Source organism: Erithacus rubecula (assembly GCF_903797595.1).
Source record: "Erithacus rubecula genome assembly, chromosome: 20".
In the NCBI taxonomy this organism is placed as follows: Eukaryota; Metazoa; Chordata; class Aves; order Passeriformes; family Muscicapidae; genus Erithacus; species Erithacus rubecula.
Genome location: NC_136672.1, coordinates 10,908,925 through 10,931,937, shown reverse-complemented (window position 1 = coordinate 10,931,937; position 23,013 = coordinate 10,908,925). Strand labels below are relative to the sequence as shown.

General features: G+C 59.4%; 1 protein-coding gene across 7 annotated transcripts in view; it reads left to right on the top strand.

Annotated features, from left to right (window-relative positions):
* Nucleotides 1-5,130: 5,130 nt before the first annotated feature.
* The window catches only part of BAIAP2 (BAR/IMD domain containing adaptor protein 2), a gene marked incomplete at its 3' end in the record, with an annotated part of 32,936 nt that continues 15,053 nt past the window's right edge, over nucleotides 5,131-23,013 (top strand). For all 7 annotated transcript variants that reach the window (XM_079323701.1, XM_079323700.1, XM_079323703.1 and 4 more), the window contains exons 1-6: nucleotides 5,131-5,279; nucleotides 11,721-11,796; nucleotides 13,518-13,604; nucleotides 20,777-20,838; nucleotides 21,107-21,178; nucleotides 21,587-21,724. In XM_079323701.1, coding sequence (XP_079179827.1) covers nucleotides 5,208-5,279; nucleotides 11,721-11,796; nucleotides 13,518-13,604; nucleotides 20,777-20,838; nucleotides 21,107-21,178; nucleotides 21,587-21,724 — 507 coding nt within the window. In that variant the 5' untranslated portion in view covers nucleotides 5,131-5,207. The remainder of the gene's footprint in view (nucleotides 5,280-11,720; nucleotides 11,797-13,517; nucleotides 13,605-20,776; nucleotides 20,839-21,106; nucleotides 21,179-21,586; nucleotides 21,725-23,013) is intronic.

Here is a 23,013-nt window from a genome sequence, read left to right as displayed (position 1 = left end):
TGCAAATCGCATAAACTATTCCTGTTATTCCCAAGGATCCCCAGAGAGCTCCTTAGCGCTGTAATTCAGCATTACTCACTCGTGAAACAGGCGCTGGGGCAGCTGAGCAGGGACAGGGGCTGGGCTGGGGCAGCGAGGGGGACCCCAGAACACGCAGCAGAGCTTGGCTTTGCTGTGGAGCCCTGCCAAGCCTGCCCAGTCCCCGGGGTGGCAGCACGGATGTCCCCGGCTGTCCCCAGGGCAGAGCCTCCCTCCCTGCCTCCCTCATCCCCACTCGCTGTCTGTCTCCATCTTCCCCGGCCCCACCGCAGCTCCGCATCCGCAGCGCTTTGTTCTCCCACCCACTCCTCATTTCCTCCGTCATTCCGGCTCCTCCCTGTGCCTGCGCTCCCCGCGAGCCTCCCGGGACAGCCGGGGCTCCTGCAGCCAGCCCGGCCGGTGGCGGGGCACGGGGGACACGGGGGGACACGGGGGGCACGGGGGACACGGGGGACACGGGGGGCACGGGGGAAACGGGGGACAGGGGAGACACGGGGGAAACGGGAGACACGGGAGACACGGGGGACAGGGGAGACACGGGGGATGCGGGGGGCACGGGGGGCACGGGGGACACGGGGGGCACGGGGGGCACGGGGGACGCGGGGGACAGGGGAGACACGGGGGATGCGGGGGGCACGGGGGACACGGGGGGCACGGGGGACACGGGGGACATGGGGGGCACGGGGGGCACGGGGGACGCGGGTGGCACGGGAGACACGGGGGGCACGGGGACACGGGTGGCAAGGGGGGCACGGGGGACACGGGGGACATGGGGCAGGGCTGTACCCCAGCCAGGGCTCCAGGGCGCTGCGGGCACCAGGAGTGTCCCAGCCCCGCATCCCACGGCCAGGGATGGGGGCTGCGAGCAGAGGGGGCCCGGGGTCCCTCTGGGACTGCCAGCAGTGTCCCCAGGGAGGACAGCCAGTCCCCAGGCTCGGCAGCCCTCGCCATGGGCAGCGCCAGGTGCTCCGAGCCCAGAGTGACACGTGTGTCACATCAGGGGGCACAACTGTCCCCCCATCCCTGCCCTGCTGGAGCCTTGCCCAGAAACTGCTTCCAACGGGATCAGGGAAACCCTGGGATGGTGAGAGGCCAGGCACTTTGTCGTGCCTCAGTTTCCCCCTTGGTGAAACATCCCTGCTCACTTTGTGAGTCCCACTGTCCCCAGTGGGAGGCAGGAGCTGGGAATTGCTGGATCCAGGCCTGCAGCTCCCTCCCTGCACTGTGAGGGCCTGGATTGTTCATCCCTGCCTAATCCCCAATAAAAGGCTTTGCTGGGTTTGCTGGTGGGATTTAATGCTGGGAGCTGCTGGCACACACAGGGGACATCTCCAAGGCAGGGACAGCTTCTAAACCCTGACCCCCTGATGATTCAGGGACCAGCTCCCACCAGCACCAGCAGGGACAGAATCATGGAAGGGGCTGGGCTGGAAAGGACCTTAAAGCTCATGGGACATTATGCTAGACCAGGGTGCTCCAAGCCCTGTCCAACCCGGCCTGGAACATCTCCAGGGATAGGGCAGCCACAGCTTCTCTGGGAAATCTGTGCCAGGGGCTCCCCACCCTCACAGGGAGGGATTTATTCCCAGTGTTTAACCTAAACCTACTCACTGTCAGTCCCAGGCATCTCCTGGAATCCTGGTGAGTGACAGCTGCACTGCAAAGGGGAGGCTGAGTTTGGGAGGATGCTCCAAGACCTGGCTACTGGTGTGGGGTTTGCTGGCCCAGCTCCTTAATGAGGCACTCAAAAGGAAGTGGGGGGACAGCCTGGGTTTGATGATGGGCCCCCTGAGGAGGGCAGGTGACAGAACTGAGTGAGGTGTTCAGGGAAAACACATCCTGTGCTCAGGAGGGGTTGGTTTGGCTCAAACCCACCTAGGCGACTCCCCAGTGCCCCCAGATGTCAGAAAAATCACGTTTAGGTTATTTTAGAAATGAGAACTCGCTGACACAGCACGGGGAGGGCTCGCAGCGATGTCAGGGCTCCGATGGAGAAGCCATCTGCCCGGGCCCCCGGCACAGGCAGCTCCTGAGAATCTCATTAACACTCGGGTCCACACCTGCCCCGCCCGGCCCCGCAGGGCACCAGGGCTGCCCGGGCTCAGCCTGACCCTTCAGCACACCCTGGAAAGGAGGAACACAGAGCCAAGGGCTGCCAGGGAGCCAGCAGGACTGATGGGAGATGGAGATGGAGGCAGCTTCTTCAGCCTGGTCCAGTTCCCTGCCTGCTCTGTCCTGCCCTGGCAGTGCCAGGAGAACCCAGTGACTACCTGGAACAACTGGGATTGGATCTTCTTTGGGAAACTTCGAGCATTTTCTCAGGGACTGTGACAAAAACCAGCACGGGTGCCATGATGGTCCCTCTGCTCCCTCCTCTCTGTGCTGTCCAGTGACACATCCCACTCCAAGGCACCAGGAATTCCAGCCCAACTTGATTTCTGCTCTCTCCATGGACACTTCCCGAGTCGCTGAGCATGTGGCAGCTCTTGGTGCCCCTGCAATGCCCGTGTCTCTCCCTGGGCAGCACCTCCCTCCCTGTCCCTCCCTGGCAGCCACCGGGGGGGAATTTCGGGAGCAGGGAGAGTGTCCCCAGGGAGTGTCCCCAAGCTGGGAGCAGAGAGGGGCTGCTGGCCCGAACTGTCCCTCAGTGCAGCTGCTGCCACTGCTCCTGGCCATCGCTGCCCTCGGCTGGCACTGCCCTGGGTTTGTCCCCGTCCCCCCTTGTCCCCGTCCCGTCCCCGCTCCCCGTCCCTGCGCCGGGCGCGTGACCCGGCCGGGAGCTCTGGAGCGATGCCACGCTGCTAATTAAGAAGGAACCTAATGAAACTTTCGAAAATAGCACAATTTCCTCCCCACACCTGCAGCCGAGCGGGGTGGATTACATAAATTATTGTTGCCACAGCAACTTGGCTCCACCCGGGGCTGGAGGTGGCCGGTGCCGCTGTGCCGCCACCCCGGGGTGGCCCCGCTCGGGACGGCGCCAGCCCGCTCATCCCTCCGCTGCTCCCGGTGCTTCCCCCGCGCTGCCCCCGCACCGAGGGTCCCTCCCGCCTCGCCAAGGGCACACGGAGAAGGGATGCAGGTACCCACGGCAGCCCTGGCACCATGGTTACCCTGGGCACGCTCCAGCTGCCGCCGAGCCCCGGGGAGTGAATCACCCTGACAAAAAGGCAGCGAGCAGCAACCAGGGAAAAAAAAAAAAAAAAAAAAAAAAAGGCAATCAAAGCAAATGCTACGGCACGAGGCAGCGGCAGGTTTTTCCTGCTGAGAATTCCCGGGGTGCTGCGGGAGGCGGCGCCGCTCCCGGCCGAGGGCAGCCCCGAGGTGGGGACATGGCCAGAGCCAGCGACAAGGATAATTCGCTCCACGTGGCTCTGATTGCGGGGAAATGAACTCCCCTGGCTGCTTCCAGCCATGGAGCCGCTCTGGGAGCCGGAGATGGGAGGGAGAGAGATTTTCAGCACTCAGATTGCAGGGGATAAGGAGAAGGAGAACACGGGGAGAAAGTGGAGCGGCTGTCTGCGAGCAGGCCTAGATGGAAGAGATTCTCTGAGGGCCGTCCCAAAAGGCCTCTTTTATTATCAGAAATTACAAATCCTTTTATCTTCCTCACCAGAGGAACAGCTTGTTTGAATTGCTGGGCTGTCACACTGGAATTAGATGCAAGAACCCCCCACATCCATGACGTAGCGAAGAACTTACATAACGTAACTAAAAATAAGGTGATGGAGATGCAGGGAGAGGCACTCTACTCCTGGATGCTCAATCCTGAATCCTTCACTGATGCTGGAAAGGCAGCCAGGTGCTGGTGTCTGGCTGAGGGAGAGGCATCCCTGTGGTCTGGCCACGTGGGATGGAGAGGGAAAGTGGCACTGGGGTGTCCCAGCATTTCCCTGGGAACAGCTCCAGGATAGTCCTGTTCCCCTGGTCCCACAGCTGCTCCCTTTCTTCTGCCCCAGTGGGAAAGGGTTAACTGGTCACACCAGGCACATGAGAAAAATCCTTCTCAGGGGTTGTAAATTCTTTGCTGTGCTCTGGAGTGTGGAAACCCTGAGGCAGAAGAGAAATGGGACCCAAATGCAGCCAGAGGGAGCAGCTGCTGGCGGTGCTCTTCTTGCCAGGGCTGGGAGGGAGAGCGGGAACACAACGGGAGGTTTGGGACCGAGGTATCGACCTGGGCTCCTTGTTCTCAGAACTGATGGATGTGATGGAAAATAACACCCTCAGCTGCTTAAGTGCTTCACTGCTTCTCACAGCAGAGAGGAGGGAGAGGGAGGCTTGGTCTGGCCATGAGGCTCCATTTAACTACAGCTCTGGAGCACAGCGAGGCAGGGGACAGGGATGGGCCACTGGCCCCAGGGCATGGCCTGCTCCTCGTGTCTCTCAGGACGGGGTGACAGTCACTGCCGTTGGCCTGAGGGATGGGAAGGACAGGGATGCACGGCTGGGATGTCCCACAGGGACCTGAGAGCCAGGAGCTCTGGCAGGAGCGTCCCGTGGGAATCCTGGTGCTCCTGGCTGGCCAGGGACAGCCTGGGGACAGCGAGGTGGCCGGCAGGGCTGGCAGGGCTGGTCACCCTTGGGCTGAGCATCCCTTGGGTGGGTGATGGCTCATCCCACCTCTGCTCTCCCAGCTCCCCTGGGCAAGGTGCACCCTCTTTCCCAACACCCCATAAACCACAGGCTGCTCTTCCTTATCCAACTGCTCCTCACCCAGCCCCACTGCCCAGCTGGGGATGGGGCACAGCCCCAGATGGGGGTACAGCAAGGGTGGGGGTACAGCGGGGGCTGGAGAGTGGGACAGCTCAGGGATGAAGGGCACGGCGAGTGCTTCGGGATGGGGTAAAGCTGGGAGATAATGAGGAGTTGTGGGCTATGGGGTGAGGTACGGAATGGGAATGGGGTTGAGGAGGGACATGGAGCGTGAAGGGCTGTGGAATGGGGAATGGGCACGGGATGGGGCATCCCTCCCGTCACCGCCAGCCCCGCGCCGGGCCGGCTCCTCCTCGCGGGGCGGTGCGGGGCGGTGCGGGGCTGGCTGGGAGGATCGGGGCGGATCGGGGCGGGCGCGGCCCCCGGGAGCTGATAAAAGGCCCCGCGGCCGCCGCTCCGCGCTGTCCCCGCCGCGCTCCGCCCGCTCCGCCCGCTGCGCTCCCGCACCGCCGCCCATGGTGCTGCCCGGCCCGGCCGGCATGGCCCGCTCCGAGGAGGTGCACCGCCTCACCGAGAATGTCTACAAGGTGGGTCCGCAACAGGTGCCCGGCGCCGCGTCTCGCCCTTCTCCCGCTCCCGGAGTTTATTTTCATTATTGGATTTCCCCTCCCCGGGACGCGCGGGGGCAGAGCGGGCGCGGGGCGCGGGTGGAGGCGGCGTCGGGGTCGCTCCTGGGATGTGCCCGTGGCCAGCGCGGGGCGAGGGGCACCCCGAGCCTTCCCCGGGCACCCCGAGCCCTCCCCGGGCACCCCGAGCCCTCCCCGGTCCCGGCGTGGGCAGCGCTGTCCCCGCATCACCCCGGAGCGGGGCCGCCGTCACTCGCTGCTCTGCCACAAACCAGAGCCTTCCCCATCCCTGGAGTTCGGGAATCTCTCTGTTTTTCCTTTCTGCTTTGCTCCCGGTGTCCTGAGAAAATGCAACAATTTATGTGGTTAATTTCCCCCCCGAAGGAAGCGGTTTCTGCTCTGCTGGGTCTTGAGACCAGGACTAAAGAAACTGCTGTAGCCTAACGTGTAACGCAGGATGTCGTTTGTTAAACTGGGAAGCTTGCACGATTTCCTGTGATTTAAGGGCTTGGATTGAGTTACCTGGGAGCACAGAGCAGGAAAAAAAAAAAAAAAAAAAAAAAAAAGAATGTAGTACAAAAAGTACCGAGGCAGGGAAGTTCTGAAGTCTTGTTTTTGGAGATTCTGGTGTGTAACAGCTGTTCAGACCGGGCTGTGGCACCCGAAATCCTGGCTGCTCTGAATCTTGGTGACATTTTGCTGTGGTCTTTGGGGCTCGTTCCCACCGTGCAGGCTGCCCTTGCTTTGGGGCAGAGCTGGCACCGAGGGTGTTGCCGGTGTTTGTGCCTTGGCACTGCTGGGGCCAGGGGCTGGGAGCAGCCCCAGCGGTGACTCAGTTGTTGTTTGAGGTGTGTAGTCCTGGAAGCACGGGGCTAATGACAGGTTTGGGGAGCAGGTCACACCTCCCGGGGCACGGCCCGCAGGGGGTGCAGTCCCAGCACGTGCTCTGGAGTGGGGCCATCCCCCCAAAAAACGGGGGCTGAGGGGCGAGTGCTGGCCAGAGCCAGAGCAGAGCCCTTGGCCCAGAGCTCGCTCAGAGGGGGTGTGGGGTGATTTGGCCCCAAGAGCCACACACGGGCTTGGGAGGAGCCCACAGGTGTCCTGCAGTCACTGAACACCTCGGGAGCTGCCAGTGCCAGCAGCCAGATGCTGGGAATGAGAAGATGGACATGGTGAAAATCTGGTGGGTTCACCCCAAGTCAGAGTCTGGGAGCTGGAGGAGGATGCTCCTGGCTCTGGGTGTGCTCCCTGTGGTGAGCAGAGGCTCCTTGAAGCCAGCACTGCTTTTCTTGGCCTCTGGAGATGTTTGGTGTGTGGTGCCTGCAAGAACCTGGCGTGTCCCTGTTCCCTGGAGGACTTTGGCCACCCTGAGCCCAGTGGGACAGCTGGGGCTCGGGGACTGGGCTCTTCTGGATCTCCTTATGCTTTGGAGGCTCCGAATCCAAAACCAGTCCCAGTGCTTCAATCCCCATTACCCAGGTATTTTTTCTTAGCCTGTGGAGGAGCCTGAGCTCTGCCATGGGCCCGCCCAGGAGGGGACGATGCCAGTGACCCGTGGGAGCCCAGGGTGGGTCGCTGACCCTTCTTTGCTCCCCCCGTGGCGTCTCGGCGGGTCTGGCAGCAGCTCCGTGGCCGGCACCGCTCGGCGTTCCCCAGGCGTTCTGCTCGGGGAGCCCATTGTCATGGTTTTCCAGCAGCAGCAGCGCTCACCCTCGGAGTGACTGTGCTAATGAGCTGGTGGAGGAGCTGTCAGCCGCCCCCGAGCCGATGCTGCCACTACAGGCAGCTGCCTACACACGGGGAGTAATTACAGAGGGAGACGGAGGCTGCTGGCACCTCCCGCCAACGTAATCCCACCTTTGCTGCTGCTGATTCACTGCGGGACCCCGGGCTGGAGCCGGGACGGGCTCTGGGCTCGGGCAGCTCCCTCTGCTCCGGATTGTCTTTTTGCACAAAGCAGGGACTGGCAATTCTTCCTTCCCCCAAAGACAGCTCTGTCTCCTCCTGCCAGATGAGATTATTGCCGTTTGCAGCCCAACCTCCATTTCATTTTAAAGCCATTTTTTGTGCAGAAGATGGGTTTGCAGTGGTGTGTGAGTAGAGGAGCTGTTTGCCTAACAGCACCCCGAGCTCGAAGCTTGAATTGTGGTGCAGGAAGGTGGACAGAATTCCCGGGGCTGCTTTGCTCCCCATCAGCTGTAATCCATGGTACTGTGGTGCCACAGCCTCTCCTCATGTCCAGGTCCAGAAGGATTCCAGGTCCAGAGGGATGGGAATGATTCTTCCTCAGGTGGTTCAGGAAGGAAACTGAGGCTGCTTTGGTAGAGGAGGAAGGAGCCTGTGGCACCCCAAATTCCATGTCCTGTGCTGTCTCTGCTCCCTGCAGCCCAGCCCTGGGGGCTCTGAGCGTGCCAGGGATGGGTGGCACTGCTCCCACCCAAGGCTCCACACTGAACTCTGAGCTGGGAATGCTGCTCCATCCCCTTTCACACTGGGAGAGCATTCCTGGAGAGGGGATCCTGCAGACATGAGGATCCCGAGGTGCTGGGAGCAGCTCCTGCCTCTCCAGGTGTCCCCCAGCCCTGCTGCTCCCCAGAGCTCTGCCCTCCCTCGTGCCCTGTTGTGCTGAGCCTGCTCCTGGTTAAGGTTTCAGTGCTGCTGCTCGTGTTGCAGGGCAGGGCTGGGGCAGGCAGGGCTCCCAGCTCCTCTGGGCTGAGCCCCAGGGTGCCACGGCCCTGGGGAGGGGGCTGGGGACCCTTCTGGCTGCTCAGGGGAGATCCCAGCCCTGGGGGCTTGGGGATGGCCCTGCCTTGCAGGGATGGTGCTGGTGGGTGTTCCCAGAGTGTTGGGGGCTCTGTGTGCACCCTCACCCCAGTTCTCTTCAAACCCAGACCCTGGTACAAAGGTGTTCAGAGCTCTTGCCCTGAGATTTGGGTCCCCTCATCCTCTGGCATGACAGCCAGGGGAAACTAAATACCTTTAGATAGGGACTAGTTTTTTTCCTGATTTTACCAGCTAGGCTCCTCTTGACAGAAACTTGGCTCCTGAAACCCCCAGGGCTGCTCCTGATGGTGCCGGACAGGACAAGCTGTGATGGAGGAGGCAGCTCTGGGCTTTGCTGGGCATTAAATATTGATAGCAAAATGATGAAGGTGCTCCTGGAGCAGGGCTGACCCATTTAGACACAAAACTTCCTTTGAGCTGAGCTGTTTCTGCAGTGGCAGTGGCAGGAGAATCCCCTGGTGTCCATGGTCACCCAGGGAAGCTGTGGCTGTCCCTGTGCACTGCAGGGAGCCACAGAATCCCTGAGAAGGATGGAAAAGCCCAGTGAGACCAACCAACCCCCAGCACTGCCAAGGCCACTGAGCCAGTCCCCAGGTGCCACATCTGTGTGGTTTTTGAGCCAGGGATGTGTGGGGAGCTTTGCCCTTCAGCTGCTGGGCAGGACTTGCCTGAGCCACGTCCACTTCCAGCTTGAGTGGGACTTAAACTTAGGATTTGGGAACTGTGCTCCTTCCAGCTCGGGATATTTTATTCTTTTCCATGATTCTAAACTTTTCCTTATGGGCTTGGGGCATCCTGGCTGCAGCTGGAGTGTGCTCAGAGGGGAGAGAGAGAAAAGGGACCTTGTTTCTGCTGCCTCTTCCCCCAGCAAGGGGAGCAGGGCCGTGTCCTGGAGACCTTGTGCTTTGCATTAGTTTCATTTTTGGCAGCTGAATAAAGCCGTGCCAATCCCGGGGAGCTGAGTGGTATTACCCAGGGAATTCAGCACACTGGAACAAAGCAAAGCCCTTTCAACCCTTGGCTGCCAGGTTTTGTGTCTGTGTTTTTCTGAACTCTGCCCAGGCAGCCCATGGAAGGCAAACAACTTGTGGGTGCTGCTGAGGGGGCAAAATCTGGGGAGAATGAGATTTGCTTTCACTGCCACGATGTGACTGAACATTTGCTTTGCTGTTGGTGTCCTGCAAACCTGGATTCACCTGTGCTGTGGGGGACAGCCCTGCCAGAGCCCCTGATGCCTGTGGTGCCAGGGGAGCAGCTCCAGCACATCCCTGCCTGTGAGGGTGATGCTGTTGAGCCATTCCACAGCACAAATCTGTTCATTTCCCACTATTTCTCCTTGGCTCTCACCTGGAGGGGGGTGTGAAGGCCCTGGAGTCACCTTCCCTTCCCACCCTGGCAGTGAGAGGAAGGCTTGGAAAAGGCTATTTTTATCTCTGGGGTGAGGAGCCCTTTTCACTGCTCTCATCCTGCCAGGCTGTTTTTGTTGGAGGCTCCAGACAATGTTTTAAAAACATTCACTTTCAGCAAACTTCCTCCTGGGGGTTGGTGAATTTTATTTGGCCAGCACAGTCACCTTCCCACTCCTTCAGCCCTCCATGAGACCCTTTGGGGGCTTTTATCTCTTTATTTGTTGTTTTAAAACGTCTCTTGTGCATCAGTGGGGAGCAGGACCTGCCCTGAGCAGTGCTAGGGCTGGGCTGTGCTTTGATTCCCTCTGGTTTGGGCAAGATGTGCTGAATTTTGGATGATGCTTTATCTGGGGATCCTGTTCCATCATTAATTCCCTGGGTTTGGTGCTCAGGACGACGTGTTTACACGGGCACTGCTGAGAAAATCACACTATTTACATATCCCTGTGCACATCCACGTACACAAACACTGCTCCCAACCTCTGAACAAACCTCCTCCCTGCAGAAATCCTGCCAACATTGCTGCTGCTTCAGTGCTGCTGAGCCTCAGAGTGCTGGGGCTGGGCTGCAGCTGGGGGTCTCCAGGCTGGGGACGTGTCTGTGCCCCTGTCCCTGCCCTGGGCACTGAGCCCAACCTCCAGCTGCTCTCTGGGACAGATCTGAGTTCAGTGTGATGTGGGCAGGATGGAGCAATCCTCACCACTGCTAATTAACTCCTCTGCAATTGTCTCCTACACCTTGGAGAACACCTGGCTTGTTGCTACAGGTTCCTTTTCTCCTTTCAGGCTGAGCACATCCACCAAACTGCTCTGAGCTGCCCCAGAACACTTCAGGGGCTCTGCCTTGTTGGCCTGCAGCTCTAATTAGTGGGGCAGCTCCTCATTAGCCTCGTCAATCATCTTCTGCCTTTTGCAGTTGTGGCTGGTGCTGTGAGGAGCTGTTGGGGACAGGTCTGGGGACCCTGCAGCCATCCTCAGGCAGAAATCACAGGATTTCTGCTGAAATGCCAGCACTGGGCTGGTGCCACCCCTCTGACAGTGCCCCACACAGAGTCCTGCCCAGAGGAGCCCAGCCAGGGTGCTGGAGCCAGGAGGGCTCTGCCTGAGCCCTGCACACGTGTGGAGAAAATTCAACTGGCAGCCTGGAGGAGCGGGCAGCAGGAACTGGGATAAAAATGCCTCGGGCAGAAAATGAGCTTTATAGTGTTGGGGCAGCCTCAGATGAGGTGACAGATGCTTAATCAGCTTATTCCCTCTAAGTGTCTGCCTGTCTTCCCTCCCTGCCCGGGGTGGGGCTCTGCCAGCAGCCTGGGGGTGCAGAGCCCCCATTCCAGCAGGAATCCCCCCTGTGCATCCTCCTCAGGCACATCCAGGCTCTGAGCTCCAGGTTCTGGGGGCACCTTGGTGGGAGGGTGTCCCCAAGGTGGGGCAGGGAGCCGGGAGCAGCTCAGGGGCTGGGTTGGACCCAAGGATGCCCAGGAGGGGATGGAGGCTGTGCCTGCCCAGGGCTGGGATCAGAGTGGGGTGAGGGCCCTGCCAGGGGCTGTGGCTGCAGGCCCAGCACACAAAGAGCCCTTCTTCTCCTCCCTGAGCCGATTATTGCTGCCCCCACCCTGTCTGAGGGCCTGGGAGCTGGGCAGGAGCAGCTCAGGCTGCCTGTTCACCTCCCCCTGGGCAGGTGTGGGCAGGTGGGCAGTGCCCCAGGCTGAGGTGGGCAGTGCCCCTGGGGCTGGGGTGGGCAGGTGGGCAGTGCCCCAGGCTGGGGCAGCCAGGTGTGGCTCCTGCAGGCTCAGGGGTGCTGGGGGCTCTGCTCTGCCTCACCCCTGCCTGCACAGCTGCAGTTCTGCTCCTCTGGTCCCTGCTGGGCTGGGCTGCTGCACTGGGAGCTCCCCATCCCCAGGGTCACCCCCTGCTCTGGGGCTGCTGCTGCCCCCAACAGCCACTTACACTGTTATTGAGCTGATTTTTGCCACATCTGGTAATTTTCTGTTTGGGGCACTCACTTTCCTCTCGTGGGGAGGCAGCTCATGCTGGGGCACTGCAGAGCCCCCTCCAGCCCAGCTTGTTCCTCCTCAGTGAAGCTGCAGGATGGAGGATCCTGGGGCTGGGGGGATTTTTTTGCTTTTTGGTGTTTGTCAGGACAGGGTTGAGCATGGAGCTGCTCACTTCCCACCACCCTGTTAATCCCAGCCATGTTCTCTTCCCTTTAGACCATCATGGAGCAGTTCAACCCCAGCCTCAGGAATTTCATTTCTATGGGGAAGACCTATGAAAAAGCCTTAGCAAGTAAGTGACCCTGGGGCTGCCAGGGAGGGGGAAAAGCTGGAAAACCTTTGTTTTTTGCATGAAATCGTTTGGGTTGTGTTGAAAAGTTCCTTGTTCACATGGGGAAGGAACTTGGAGGAAGGTTCTTGGACCACTTGGGATGTGCAAGGCCATGGGTGTGGGAGGGATTCCAGGGAGAAAAATGCTGGGAGGCAGCAGGGCAACAAAACACATCTCCACACAGTTCATCTTCAAATGTTTGTTTAAAATATCAGGAATTGAGATTTTCAGCTTTGTTTAAAGAGGTGTTTATGAAATGTTTAAATTGCCAGAAGAATGAAGAGAAGGGAAAAGCCTTGGCAGCTCTTGATTGGGAATGCAGGATCCTATTGGGAGTCATTAGGGAGGTGTAGATTTAAGTGATCAAAAGGAAGCTAGGAATAGATTAAACCCCATAATGGACTATTTTTTAAACTGGCTTTGTGCACTGCCTGGGCCTCCCTCAGCTGGGTTTTAAGGAGGTTTAAGCTTGGCTCTACCCAGGGCTGTGTTTTTCCAGGCAGGGCTCTGCTCCCTTCAGAGCTGCACGTGTCTCCTGGATTTTATTTTGGAATAATCCCAGTGCAAATGCCCGTGGGGGAGAGTCTGCCATCATCTTCAGCCAGCAGGGAAAACCCCTCTGGTGCCTCCTGCCCTGCAGTGCTGGGTTTGGGAGCAGCCTTTGGAAGGATGGCTGCTCCTGCTCTCTGCCTGCAGCACCTTTTCTTTCCCACCAGCCAGGGGCTGTTTCCATGAGGGTTTTTGATCCCTCCCCCTGTCCCAGGTGCCCTGGACACAGCGTCCTGCCAGCTCTGGCACTGGTTTGAACTGGGATTTAATGGCTCACCCAGCCGTGGTGGGACGTGCCCGGTGCAGTGCCCAGGGGCTGCAGACTCTGATCCCAGGGAAGTTCACAGAAATTCCTGGGAATTCCAGCACACTGGGGGTCCTGATTTGGGGGTGCTTTTCCCTGCTGAGAAGGGGGAGGGTCTGACAAGAGCTGCTTACCCTTGGGACTGTGTTTTTCATTTATTCTTCTGAAATGCTCTCCTGGTAACTCAGCTGTGCTCACCTGGGAGGTGGATCTGTGCTGTCCCATCCCACCCCGCCCTGGCACTGGGGATAAGCAGTGTCATCACTGGGTTTGTGCTTTTCCCACATCCCTGCTGTGGAGCCAAGGACCTTCCTGCAGTTTTGAGCTTGGCTCATCCTTCCCCCTGGATCCCAGAGCTGGGGCAGCACAGAGAGCAGCACAGAGAGCAGCAGGCAGAGCAGAGGCAGCGTTGGAAGGCTGGAGCTGGGGCTGTACAGCGTGTTCTGTGATTAGAGGAAACCCCCTGCTTATCTGATTAGAGTCAAGTGTGTAGCTGGAATGTCAACAAACAAGGCTGAACTATAATGAAAGTCTGTGATATTCAATTATTCCGCAGCGATTTCTCTGAGCAGCATTAGCAGCCTGATGCTTGCACTGCAGTGAAAGCCACCACAGTCCTGCACGTACCTTTTTTAATCCTAAATTACCCTGTAATCTCTCTGCTCCAGCTTTCTGTGCTCATTTTTCCTCTCTTTGCTCTGTGCTCCCTCCCCGTGGGGTTAAGCCCTTTGAGGTAATGCCTGTTTTAGTGTCCAGCATCTCCTCAGTGCCCCAGGAGTTCTAACAGCATGGAGGAGAACATCACCTCCATTTTTTTGGTGCTTTTTAGGCATGACATATGCAGCAAAAGGGTACTTTGATGCTCTGGTGAAGATGGGAGAGTTGGCCAGTGAAAGCCAAGGATCGAAAGAATTGGGTAAGTCCCCAGTTTGCTGCTCAGTGGAATTGCAGATTGCCAGCCCAGGAATGGAACAGGCCTGGGGAGAAGGAGCTCAGTGTGGGGCTGGCCCTGCCTTGTCCTGTGACTGTATTTCCTGTTAATGCACTCTGGAAAACCCCCTGGTGCTCTGTTTTTGGAGAGCAGCTTCGTGCTGGTTTTTGCTCGCTTGGCGAAGGAGGAGCAGCAGATTTTGGGCAGGAGCTGGGGCTGAGCTGCCCCAGGGGCTTCTGGAGGGGAAGGGGAGAGGGAGGGACGTGGGAAGGGGCAGGGGCTGTGCTGGGGGTCACCCTGAGCCCTGGGTGCAGCAGCTCTGCCCTGTGCCCTGTGCCAGGGGCTGGTGTTTGCCCAGTCAGTGGCAAAGTCACGAGCTGTGGCTCTGCCTCCTTCCCCTTTCTCACACTCCTTTCCCCACTGAATCCTCTGGGAGCTGCTTTTCCAGTGTCCCTGCTGCCCAGGCATGGCCCTGTGCCCTCCCTCCTCACACCTGTGGTGACCCCCCCAGTTCCCCCCATGGTTTGAGGTGCCCCCCATGGTTCCAGGTGTCTGTCCCAGTTCCCCCCATGGTTCCAGGTGTCTGTCCCAGTTCCCCCCATGGTTCCAGGTGTCTGTCCCAGCTCCCCCTGGGATGCTGCACCTTGTTAAGGCTCTCATGGACTGGGATGGGGCTGGGTCTCGTGTCTGTGCAGTCCCAGGTGAGCCCCTCCTCCTCCTCCTCCTCCTCCTCCCCCTCCATCCCTCCCCCAGCTCTGCCTCAGCAGCCATGGCAAATGCTCATTAAAGCATCTCTCCGGGGCAGGCAATTACCAGAGAGGTTGAGCTGAAACGACTCTAAAGGCAGAAGGAGTCGGGGAGCAGCCCCTGGGCTGGGGTTTGTGTCAGACCCCGCTCCCCCCAGCCCTGCTGCTGCCTCACAATTGTGCTGGGAAAGCAGTAAAGTGTCTATGGAAACCGAGTCGTGGATTAAAGCTGCCTGGAGCAATCTGCTTGTGTTTAATAAATAAAACAAAGAGCCTTGTGTGCTGCAGAGCCTGCGAGGAGCTGCCTCAGCCTCTCTGGGGCTGGGGGACACCCAACTCTGCCCTCCTGCAGGGCACTTTTGGGGCAGAGGGGGCAGGAGCCTGGCGACCCCCCCACCCTGCTGGCTCTTCAGAGCAGCTCCAGGTGTGCTCACACTTCTCACCTGGATTTGGGGTCTTCTGCTCCTGGTTCCCCATCACAGGACAAGGGTTTGATGTCCTTGCTGCCTCTCCCCGTGTGTGGCTCGGGTGTTTGGGGGTTGCAGATGTTTCCAAATCACTGCTCCTGCTGTGGGCACATCCCAGGGAGCTCCTGGCAGCTCAGCCTCGTGCTCTGCTGATATTTGCTGTGGCAGCTGCTCCAGGCAGGAGAAAGTTGAGATAAAATTTCTGGCTGCAGCTCAGTGGAGCTGATAACAGCTGGGACAGGCCCCCTCCCAGCAGATGTGTAAACAGGGGCTGAGAAAGGCTCTGGGTTGGGGCAGCTTTTCCTAGGAACACCTTTGTCTTATCACTCCCTGGGCTGGGAATGCTGATAGTGCCAGAAAGGGGCTCTGGGTTATTTCAGAGCATCCCAGCCTGGTTTGGGCTGGAAGGGACCTGAAAGCCCATCCAATGCCCCCCTGCCAGGGCAGGGACACCTTCCACCATCCCAGGGTGCTCCAAGCCCTGTCCAGCCTGGCCTTGGGCACTCCCAGGGATGGGGAATTCATTTTAGAACAGTGAACAGGAATTCTCTCAATGCTGCTTCCATTAATGTTGTGCCCCTCAGCTCCCTCTCTGAGTGGGATTTTATTCCATGATTTTATAGGGATAACTGCTTCAAGGTGTCATCCAAGGCCACAGGATTGCAGCTCACCTTCCCAACCTCCATGGACAAAAATCTGAGATAATTGTTCTGCCTCCAGACCCCCTCACCTCACCTGGGTGCTTTAATGGTGCCCTGACCCCAGCCCAGTGATGCCAGCAGTGCTGCAGGTTTGTCTGGTGGGACTCAGAGCCCTCTGGAGCTCTGCTCTGGCCTCAGCCCCTGGGGCTGCTTAGCACTGTGCATTTTTTCTGAATTCCCCATCAGATTTTGGGAGCTGTGTGTAGACAGGATAATCCTGTGTGGGAATGGAGAAGTGGCCATAATAGCAGCAGTCATGCACTGGGGCCCTAATCGGCTCTGGGGCTGTTCTCAGCTGCTGGGGCTGTCTGAGCCCCACTGCTGCATTTGGGGTGTGCAGAGTCAGGCTCTGGGGTGCTCCTGACCCCAGTGCTGCTGGGTTTGCTCTGTGCAGTGCCCTGCTGGCCAAACCCTGGAATTTGGGGTCAGGGCTGTGCCCTGGGAGGCTGCTGGGGCTGTTCTTCACCCCTTGGTGGCTCTGGCAGTGGCTTTAGGAGGATGAGCTGCTGTCAGGAGCCTGTGTGTGCCCAGGGAAGGTTTGTAGCCCCTTCCAGGAGTCCTCAGGTGCCTTTGGCCCCAGCCCAGCTCCTGCCTCAGTCCCTTGGATGCTGCTCAATTCTTTTGTCCTCCTTGGAATCCAGGCCATGGCAAAGTCATGGAAAGGGGTTTTCTGGTGCTGCTGAGCAGAGCTGGAGATTCCCCCCGGGATGCTGGGCTGGGCAGCACCTGCAGGAAGCAGCTCCAGGGCTGCATCCAGGTGGGTTCTGCTCCTGGGAGGTGCCTTGGTCCCTGCTGGTGACACACCCTGGGAAAGGGCAGCACAGGCAGGAGTTACTCAGCCATTGTTGAGCTGAAGTCGTGGCTTTGTGTCTCCACAATGAAACCGGGAAGTGGCACCTTCATGGCCTGGGTGAGATTCGTGCAGCTCATCCAGCTCCACCCCTGCCATGGGCAGGGATACTTGGCACTCTCCCCTTGCTCCAAGCCCTGATTTTGGGCACTTCAGGGCTCCAGGGGTTTTCCCCTGCAGCCCCGGTGGCTCAGATTCTGCTGCAGCAGATCCTCCGGGAGCAGGGATTAATCTGTTAATTGGATTGGTGCTTGTTTCGGGTAGATGCTTCCTGGAGGTGCAGATATAGATCCCTCAGTGCCAAAGGTCACCCTGGAGCCCAGGGACACGGGGCTGCTGGAGCTGCTGTGGTTTGGGACCAGGATTGCTGCTGGTGTCCCCTGGGAGCCACCCAGAGCAGTGGCCAGGCTGACACAGAACTCCAGGAAATATTTCCCTGTGATTTGTGCTGGAGTGTCCCTGCTCTGGAGGTGAGCTCCTGCTGGGAGCCGAGATCTTTCTGCCCATCCTTTAAATTTGGGCTTAACGATGCACTTCACACCTCGTGGGTGACAGCTTTGTGCTGGGGGAAGGAAGGAAGCTGCAGGAATGGGCTTGCTGAGGCTGCAGAAACCAAGACAATCCTCTCTAGGACGGGGTTTTTCTGCTGCCTCCACCCCTGCCGTGAGGAGCAGACGGCCAAGGCTCCTTCTCACCAACCTGTGCTGGGTGTGTGATGCTGCAGGGCTGCAAAGGAGCATCTGCAGCACCATGTGGCCTGGCTGGGGCTCCCAGCGTGTGGCAGATGTGTGCAATGCCTGGGTTCCACCTTCCCTGGTGACAGTGACAACTTCCAGGATTCCCACCTGCTGTGTGCCCTGGCACTGTGCACATCCTGCAGGGATGCCCCCTCCTTTTTTGGGGGGATGGAGGGGGGCTGTGAGTGTCCATGGGCTGCTTTCTGCCAGCCATCAGCACTGGGGGGCTGGGCAGGTTTGAGGGGTTTGGAAAGTTTGAGGAGGGGTTTTTTGGGGCTTGGCAGGTTTGAGGAGGGGTTTTGGCTGGGTGTGTGCCCAGCTCCAGGTCCTGGAGGTGTTTGCTGCCCCTCTGGAGCTGCTGCAGGGATGGGATGATGTGGGGCCAGGCTGGGCAGTGTGAGGGTATGGAACTAACCAGTGCCACCAGTACAGCTCCTGCCTCAGCACTGGGGGGCTCGGGGGGCACAGAACACCCCAGGCTCTGCTGTTTCCCTGCTGAAAGGGTCCATGGAGCTGCCCAGCCTGAGGGAGCTGCAAACCCAAGCTGGGCTGCCTTGGGAAGCTTCTGCTTTTCCCTCTACCCGGTCTCTTCGTAACCAAATGAAAAACGCCTCGAGCTGTGCCAGGCGGGGCTGGAGCAGCGCTGACGAATTATCAGCACATCACCCAGTCCTCTGGGGCTGGCAGAAGTGAAACCCTCGTGGAGAGAGAGAGGAAAGGGATGAGTCAGCGTGGAGAAGCTGATTGTTTCCCCACACTCGTCTCCTTCCCACTGCACACGGATCTTGCCAGCTGCCACAGGGAGCAGCAGCACCCATGGAGCCAGAGAGGGCTGGAGGGGCTCCCTGTGCTGCCCTGTGAGCCTGGGGCAGATTGGGATCTCTGGGGACCACTGAGCCCACAGAGCCCTCATTAAACTGTGCCCCCCATTAAGCTGTGCACCCATTAAAACTGTGCACCCATTAAAACTGTGCACCCATTAAACTGTGCCCCCCATTAAGCTGTGCCCCCCATTAAACTGTGCCCCCCATTAAGCTGTGACCCCCCAAGCACCACCTCTCCCTACACTTGGTTTTGCCTCAAATTTGGCTGCATCGCATCTCAGCACCCAGATGTTGTGTGGGCAGGGTTGTTGCTGGCTGGTTTTTAAGAGATGTGCCCAAGTCCTGAGCCCAGAGCTGGGGCAGGGAGATGACCACTGGCCACTGGCCACTGGCCAGCACCTCCTCCTGCTGCCCTTGCAGGACAGCCCGGGCTGCTGCAGCCCTGCACGGTTCCGTCTGAGCAATCTTGGTTAATGCACAGTTGGTATTTTTCTAAGAAACGGCCCACATCCTGTTTTGGGGGTATAAAAAAATGCCCTTGAGTCTCTGACAGCTCCAAAGGCAACCCTTGAGAGCTGGGCTGCCACTGCTTCTCCTCCTGGAGGGGCAGCTGCTCCGCGGTGCCGGAGGGGTGGGAGGATGTGGAAGAACCAGTTTGCCCGCCGTGGGCTGGGTGTGGAAGGGAAGGGAAGGGAAGGGCCCCGGAGCCGCCGCAGCTCCGTGAGTCAGCGAGCGATCCCTGCCCTGCCCGCCTCTGCCTGCTTCACCGGGCTCCTGCACCTGCACCGTGTGTGGTTGGGCTCACACGGTCACCTGAGCTGCTGTCCTGCTGCTCGCTGCCAGTTCAGGTGGCTTTTTTTCCCCTGCCGGGGTGGCTGTGCTGGTGCCAGGGTGTGTTCCCTGTGCCTCAGCCCCAGCCTTGCACCCTGCTCCGTGGGTGCTCCCCCAGGATTTCACCCCTGGCACAGCATCACTGACTCTTTTCCAATACCAATTTTGGGTTGTTTGGGCTTTCCAGCTGCCCTGGTATCCCTCAGCAGAGTTTAACTTCATCCCTGGGCTGGGTTTGGGGTGATGTCTGTCAGCCCCACGTGGGTTTTTTGTGAATCAGGTATTGGGGTGCCCTGTGGCAATTCACACCCTGCTGCTGCTTTTGGGGCATTTAACTCAAATCCTGTGAGGTTTCCAGTGGTGGTGGGAGCCTGGAGCTGGGCAGAGGCTCTGGAGGAAGCTGAGGAGGCTCCGGGCAGGCGTCCAGCTGCCTTCCTGCCACCCTGGGCTGGGGGACAGCAGAGTGGCCTGGCCAGGCTGGGACACAGCCAGGCTGTGCTGGGGGAAAGGCTGTGCCCTGCTGCCTTTGATGTGGGGCTGGAGCTGAGGGTGTGGTGGTGCAGGAGAAAGCAGAGCCCAAAAGATGGATATCAATGCTGAGAGTGCACAGGAGCCACCCTGGCTGCTGGGAACCAGCTAGGTCCCTGGCAGAGGAGCCTGCAGAGCCCTCTGTCCCAGCCAGGGCTGCATTTGGGGACAGGGATGTCATTTCTGGGTGCCCCAGCCCCTGTCCAGCCCCACACCAGCATTCCCAGGATTTCCCCCCCAGCCAAACGGGAAGGGAGAGGGACAGGGGGTGGTGTGAGCTCTGGGAATAATGACATTGATACCCTGACAAAGCCAGGGCCTCCTTGCAGAGGGAATTGAGGCACTTCCCACCATTGAGCCGTGGCAGCCCGAGCAGGAGCTGTTTCCTGGCTGTCCCTGCTCAGTGTGACACTGCAGACTGTGTGTGCTGGCTGGGAGGCTCAGCCCCTCAGAGCAGCCTGGAAAGGCCACGGGGGGAATGTGGGCATGGCATTTGCTCCCCTCTGCCTTGCTGGGACACTGCTGCTGTCTCAGGGGGCACAGGGGGACGCTGGCCCTGCCACCAGCCCATGGTCTGGCACTGCTGCACAGGGGCTGCTCCTGCCAAGGGCTGGGATTTTAGTGTTTGCAGACACAGTGTATGGTGCAAAGTACAGATTGCTCCAGCCAGGAGGGCAAAGCAGTGCTGAGGCAGGTTGTTCTGGTCAGCTGGGGGTGTTGACACTCAGCTGGCACATGGTCCATGTGCCCAGGGACATGGGACAGGCTGGGAATGGGAGAGGGTCCCACCCATTCCCTTTCCCCGGTGAGATTGTGGATTTCATTTCCAAACAGCTCCACAGAGGCTGGGAGCCTCTTGGGAGGCTAAAATCTGCCATGCTGGAAGGAAAAGCTTCCAAAGTCAGCCCTGGAAAGAGCTGACAGAGCTGGGCTGTCCCCAAGGCTCGCTCTGATGCAGAGACAGGGCTCTCAGTGCTGGCTCTGCTCCTGGAAGATGCTCCTGTGTGTGAGTCTGGCTGCAGCCAGCAGCTCCTGCTGAGCCAGGACACAGCCCTTCCTCCAGGAACAGCTCTGGGTGTGGGGCTGCAGTCCTGCACTGGGAAAGGGCATTGGAAGGAAGTGGCAGAGCAGAGCTGGGACTCCTTGGCTGCAGTGGGATCCCAGGGCTCAGCCTGTGGCTGCTCTGAGTGCCAGGGCTGTGTCTGTCCCTGTGCTGGGCTGGGGAGCAAGGGCTGCCCTGCTGTTGGGGTGCTGCTGCTGCTCATCCTCTGCCCCTCCTGCCTCACCAGCTTTGCCTGTTTGAGTGTCTCAGGTGAGCCTTGGCCCACTGCAGCTCCCCAAAGGTGGGCACGGGGGGTACCCCAGGAGCCCCCCTGGCTCTGGCTGGGGACCCCTCCTTGCCAGCAGGTGCTGCCTGCCCCAGCCCTGGGTGTCCCCTGGTGTCCCTCAAACCCCCTTGTCCTGTCTCTGCAGGGGATGTGCTCTTCCAGATGGCAGAGGTGCACAGGCAGATCCAGAACCAGCTGGAGGAGATGGTGAGTGCCCAGCCCTGCATGCCAGGATCCCTGTTTGGGCAAAATGCTTTTCTGTGCCTTGTCCAGATGACACCAGCCCCTCTGCTGTGGGTTTGCTGAGCTCTAAAGGGTCTGCATTGCTTGGGCATCCTCTTCAGCCCTGCTGGGGCTCTCTGAGCCCATCCCTCCCTGCTCTCAGCCTGTGCTGCCCTCCCCAGTGCCATCTCCAGCTGCCCAGGCAGGCTCTGCCACCCCTCCCCAAGCACTGTGTGTTTTCTCTCTCCTGCAGCTCAAGTCCTTCCACAACGAGCTCCTGACACAGCTGGAGCAGAAGGTGGAGCTGGACTCCCGGTACCTGAGTGTGAGTTCTGTGTGTATGAGTCTGGCACAGCCCTGGCCTCGGGGTCCCTGGCTGTCCCTGGCTGTCCCTGGGTGTCCCTGGGTGTCCCTGAGTGTCCCCATGCCTGCTGGGTGTCCCTGGGTGTCCCTGAGTGTCCCCATCCCTGCTGGGTGTCCCTGACTGTCCCTGGGTGTCTCTGGCTGTCCCTGGCTGTCCCTGGGTGTCCCTGGGTGTCCTTGGGTGTCCCTGGGTGTCCTCACCCCTGCTGGGGGATGCCAGGCCATGCCACAGCTCCTGCCCCAGTGTCCCTGGTGTCACACAGCCTTGCTCTCTGGGAATCCCCCTTTGCCAGGGACTCTGCTGGCTCCTGCCACCCCTTGGCACCAGGAGGTGCTGCCAATGCTCAGAACTTTCTCCTGTGGCATCCAGGCTGCACTGAAGAAATACCAGACAGAGCAGAGGAGCAAGGGGGACTCGCTGGACAAGTGCCAGGCAGAGCTGAAGAAACTTCGCAAGAAGAGCCAGGGCAGCAAGAACCCCCAGAAATACTCAGACAAGGAGCTGCAGGTAGGGCTGGGGGCACCAGGGGGTGTTTGCAACCCTGGGCAAGGCTTTGCTGCTCTCTAGAGGAAGGGGGGTGTGGGTGGGAGGGGGTGGCAGTGCTGGGAACAGGCTGTTCCCATAGGCACGGAGGGGCTGGAGCTGCTGTTCCCTTTGCCTTCACAAATGGCCCCAAGGGATCCTGAATTCCTGATCCATCCTCCCTGACGGGTGTTCTCTCTCCCCAGCAGGGTGTTCTCTCCCCAGCAGGGTGTTTTCCGTCCCCAGCAGGGTGATCTCTCCCCTGTCAGGTTGTTCTCTCCCCTATCAGGGTGTTCTCTCCCCAGCAGGGTGTTCTCTGTCCCCCATCAGGGTGTTCTCTCCCCAGCAGGGTGTTCTCTGTCCCCCATCAGGTTGTTCTCTCCCCAGCAGGGTGTTCTCTGTCCCCCATCAGGGTGTTCTCTCCCCAGCAGGGTGTTCTCTCCCCAGCAGGGTGTTCTCTGTCCCCCATCAGGGTGTTCTCTCCCCAGCAGGGTGTTCTCTCCCCATCAGGTTGTTCTTTCCCCAGCAGGGTGTTCTCTGTCCCCCATCAGGTTGTTCTCTATGCCCTATCAGGGTGTTCTCTCCCCAGCAGGGTGCTCTCTCCCCAGCAGGGTGTTCTGTGTGTGATTTCTGTGCTGTGCCCCTTCCCCCTCCCGCGGGGGTGGCTCTGGGGGTGGCTGCAGTGAATCAGAGCAGTGTGATGGGTGTGATGGGTGTGATGATGGGTGTGATGGCTGATGCTGTGTGTGGTCCCTCCTGGGGGCTGCACTCAGGGGTGGGCACAGGGGGACTCAGAGCTCAACACAAAGCAGGAGACAAGGCTGAGTCCCACTGAGGAGCACCCAGAGCACGTCCTGGCAGGGATGAGGGGCTGTGGCACTCAGGGCACAATGGATCCCACTCAGGGCAGTGATGGATCCCACTCAGGGTCACTGATGGATGCCAATCAGGGCATTGATGGATCCCATTTGGAGTCACTGATGGATCCCATTTGGGGTCACTGATGGATCCCAATCAGGGCATTGATGGATCCCATTTGGGGTCACTGATGGATCCCATTTGGGGTCACTGATGGATCCCAATCAGGGCATTGATGGATCCCCTTTGGGGTCACTGATGGATCCCAATGAGGGCATTGATGGATCCCCTTTGGGGTCACTGATGGATTCCACTCAGGGTCACTGATGGATCCCATTTGGGGTCACTGATGGATTCCACTCAGGGTCACTGATGGATCACAGGGCATTGATGGATCCCATTTGGGGTCACTGATG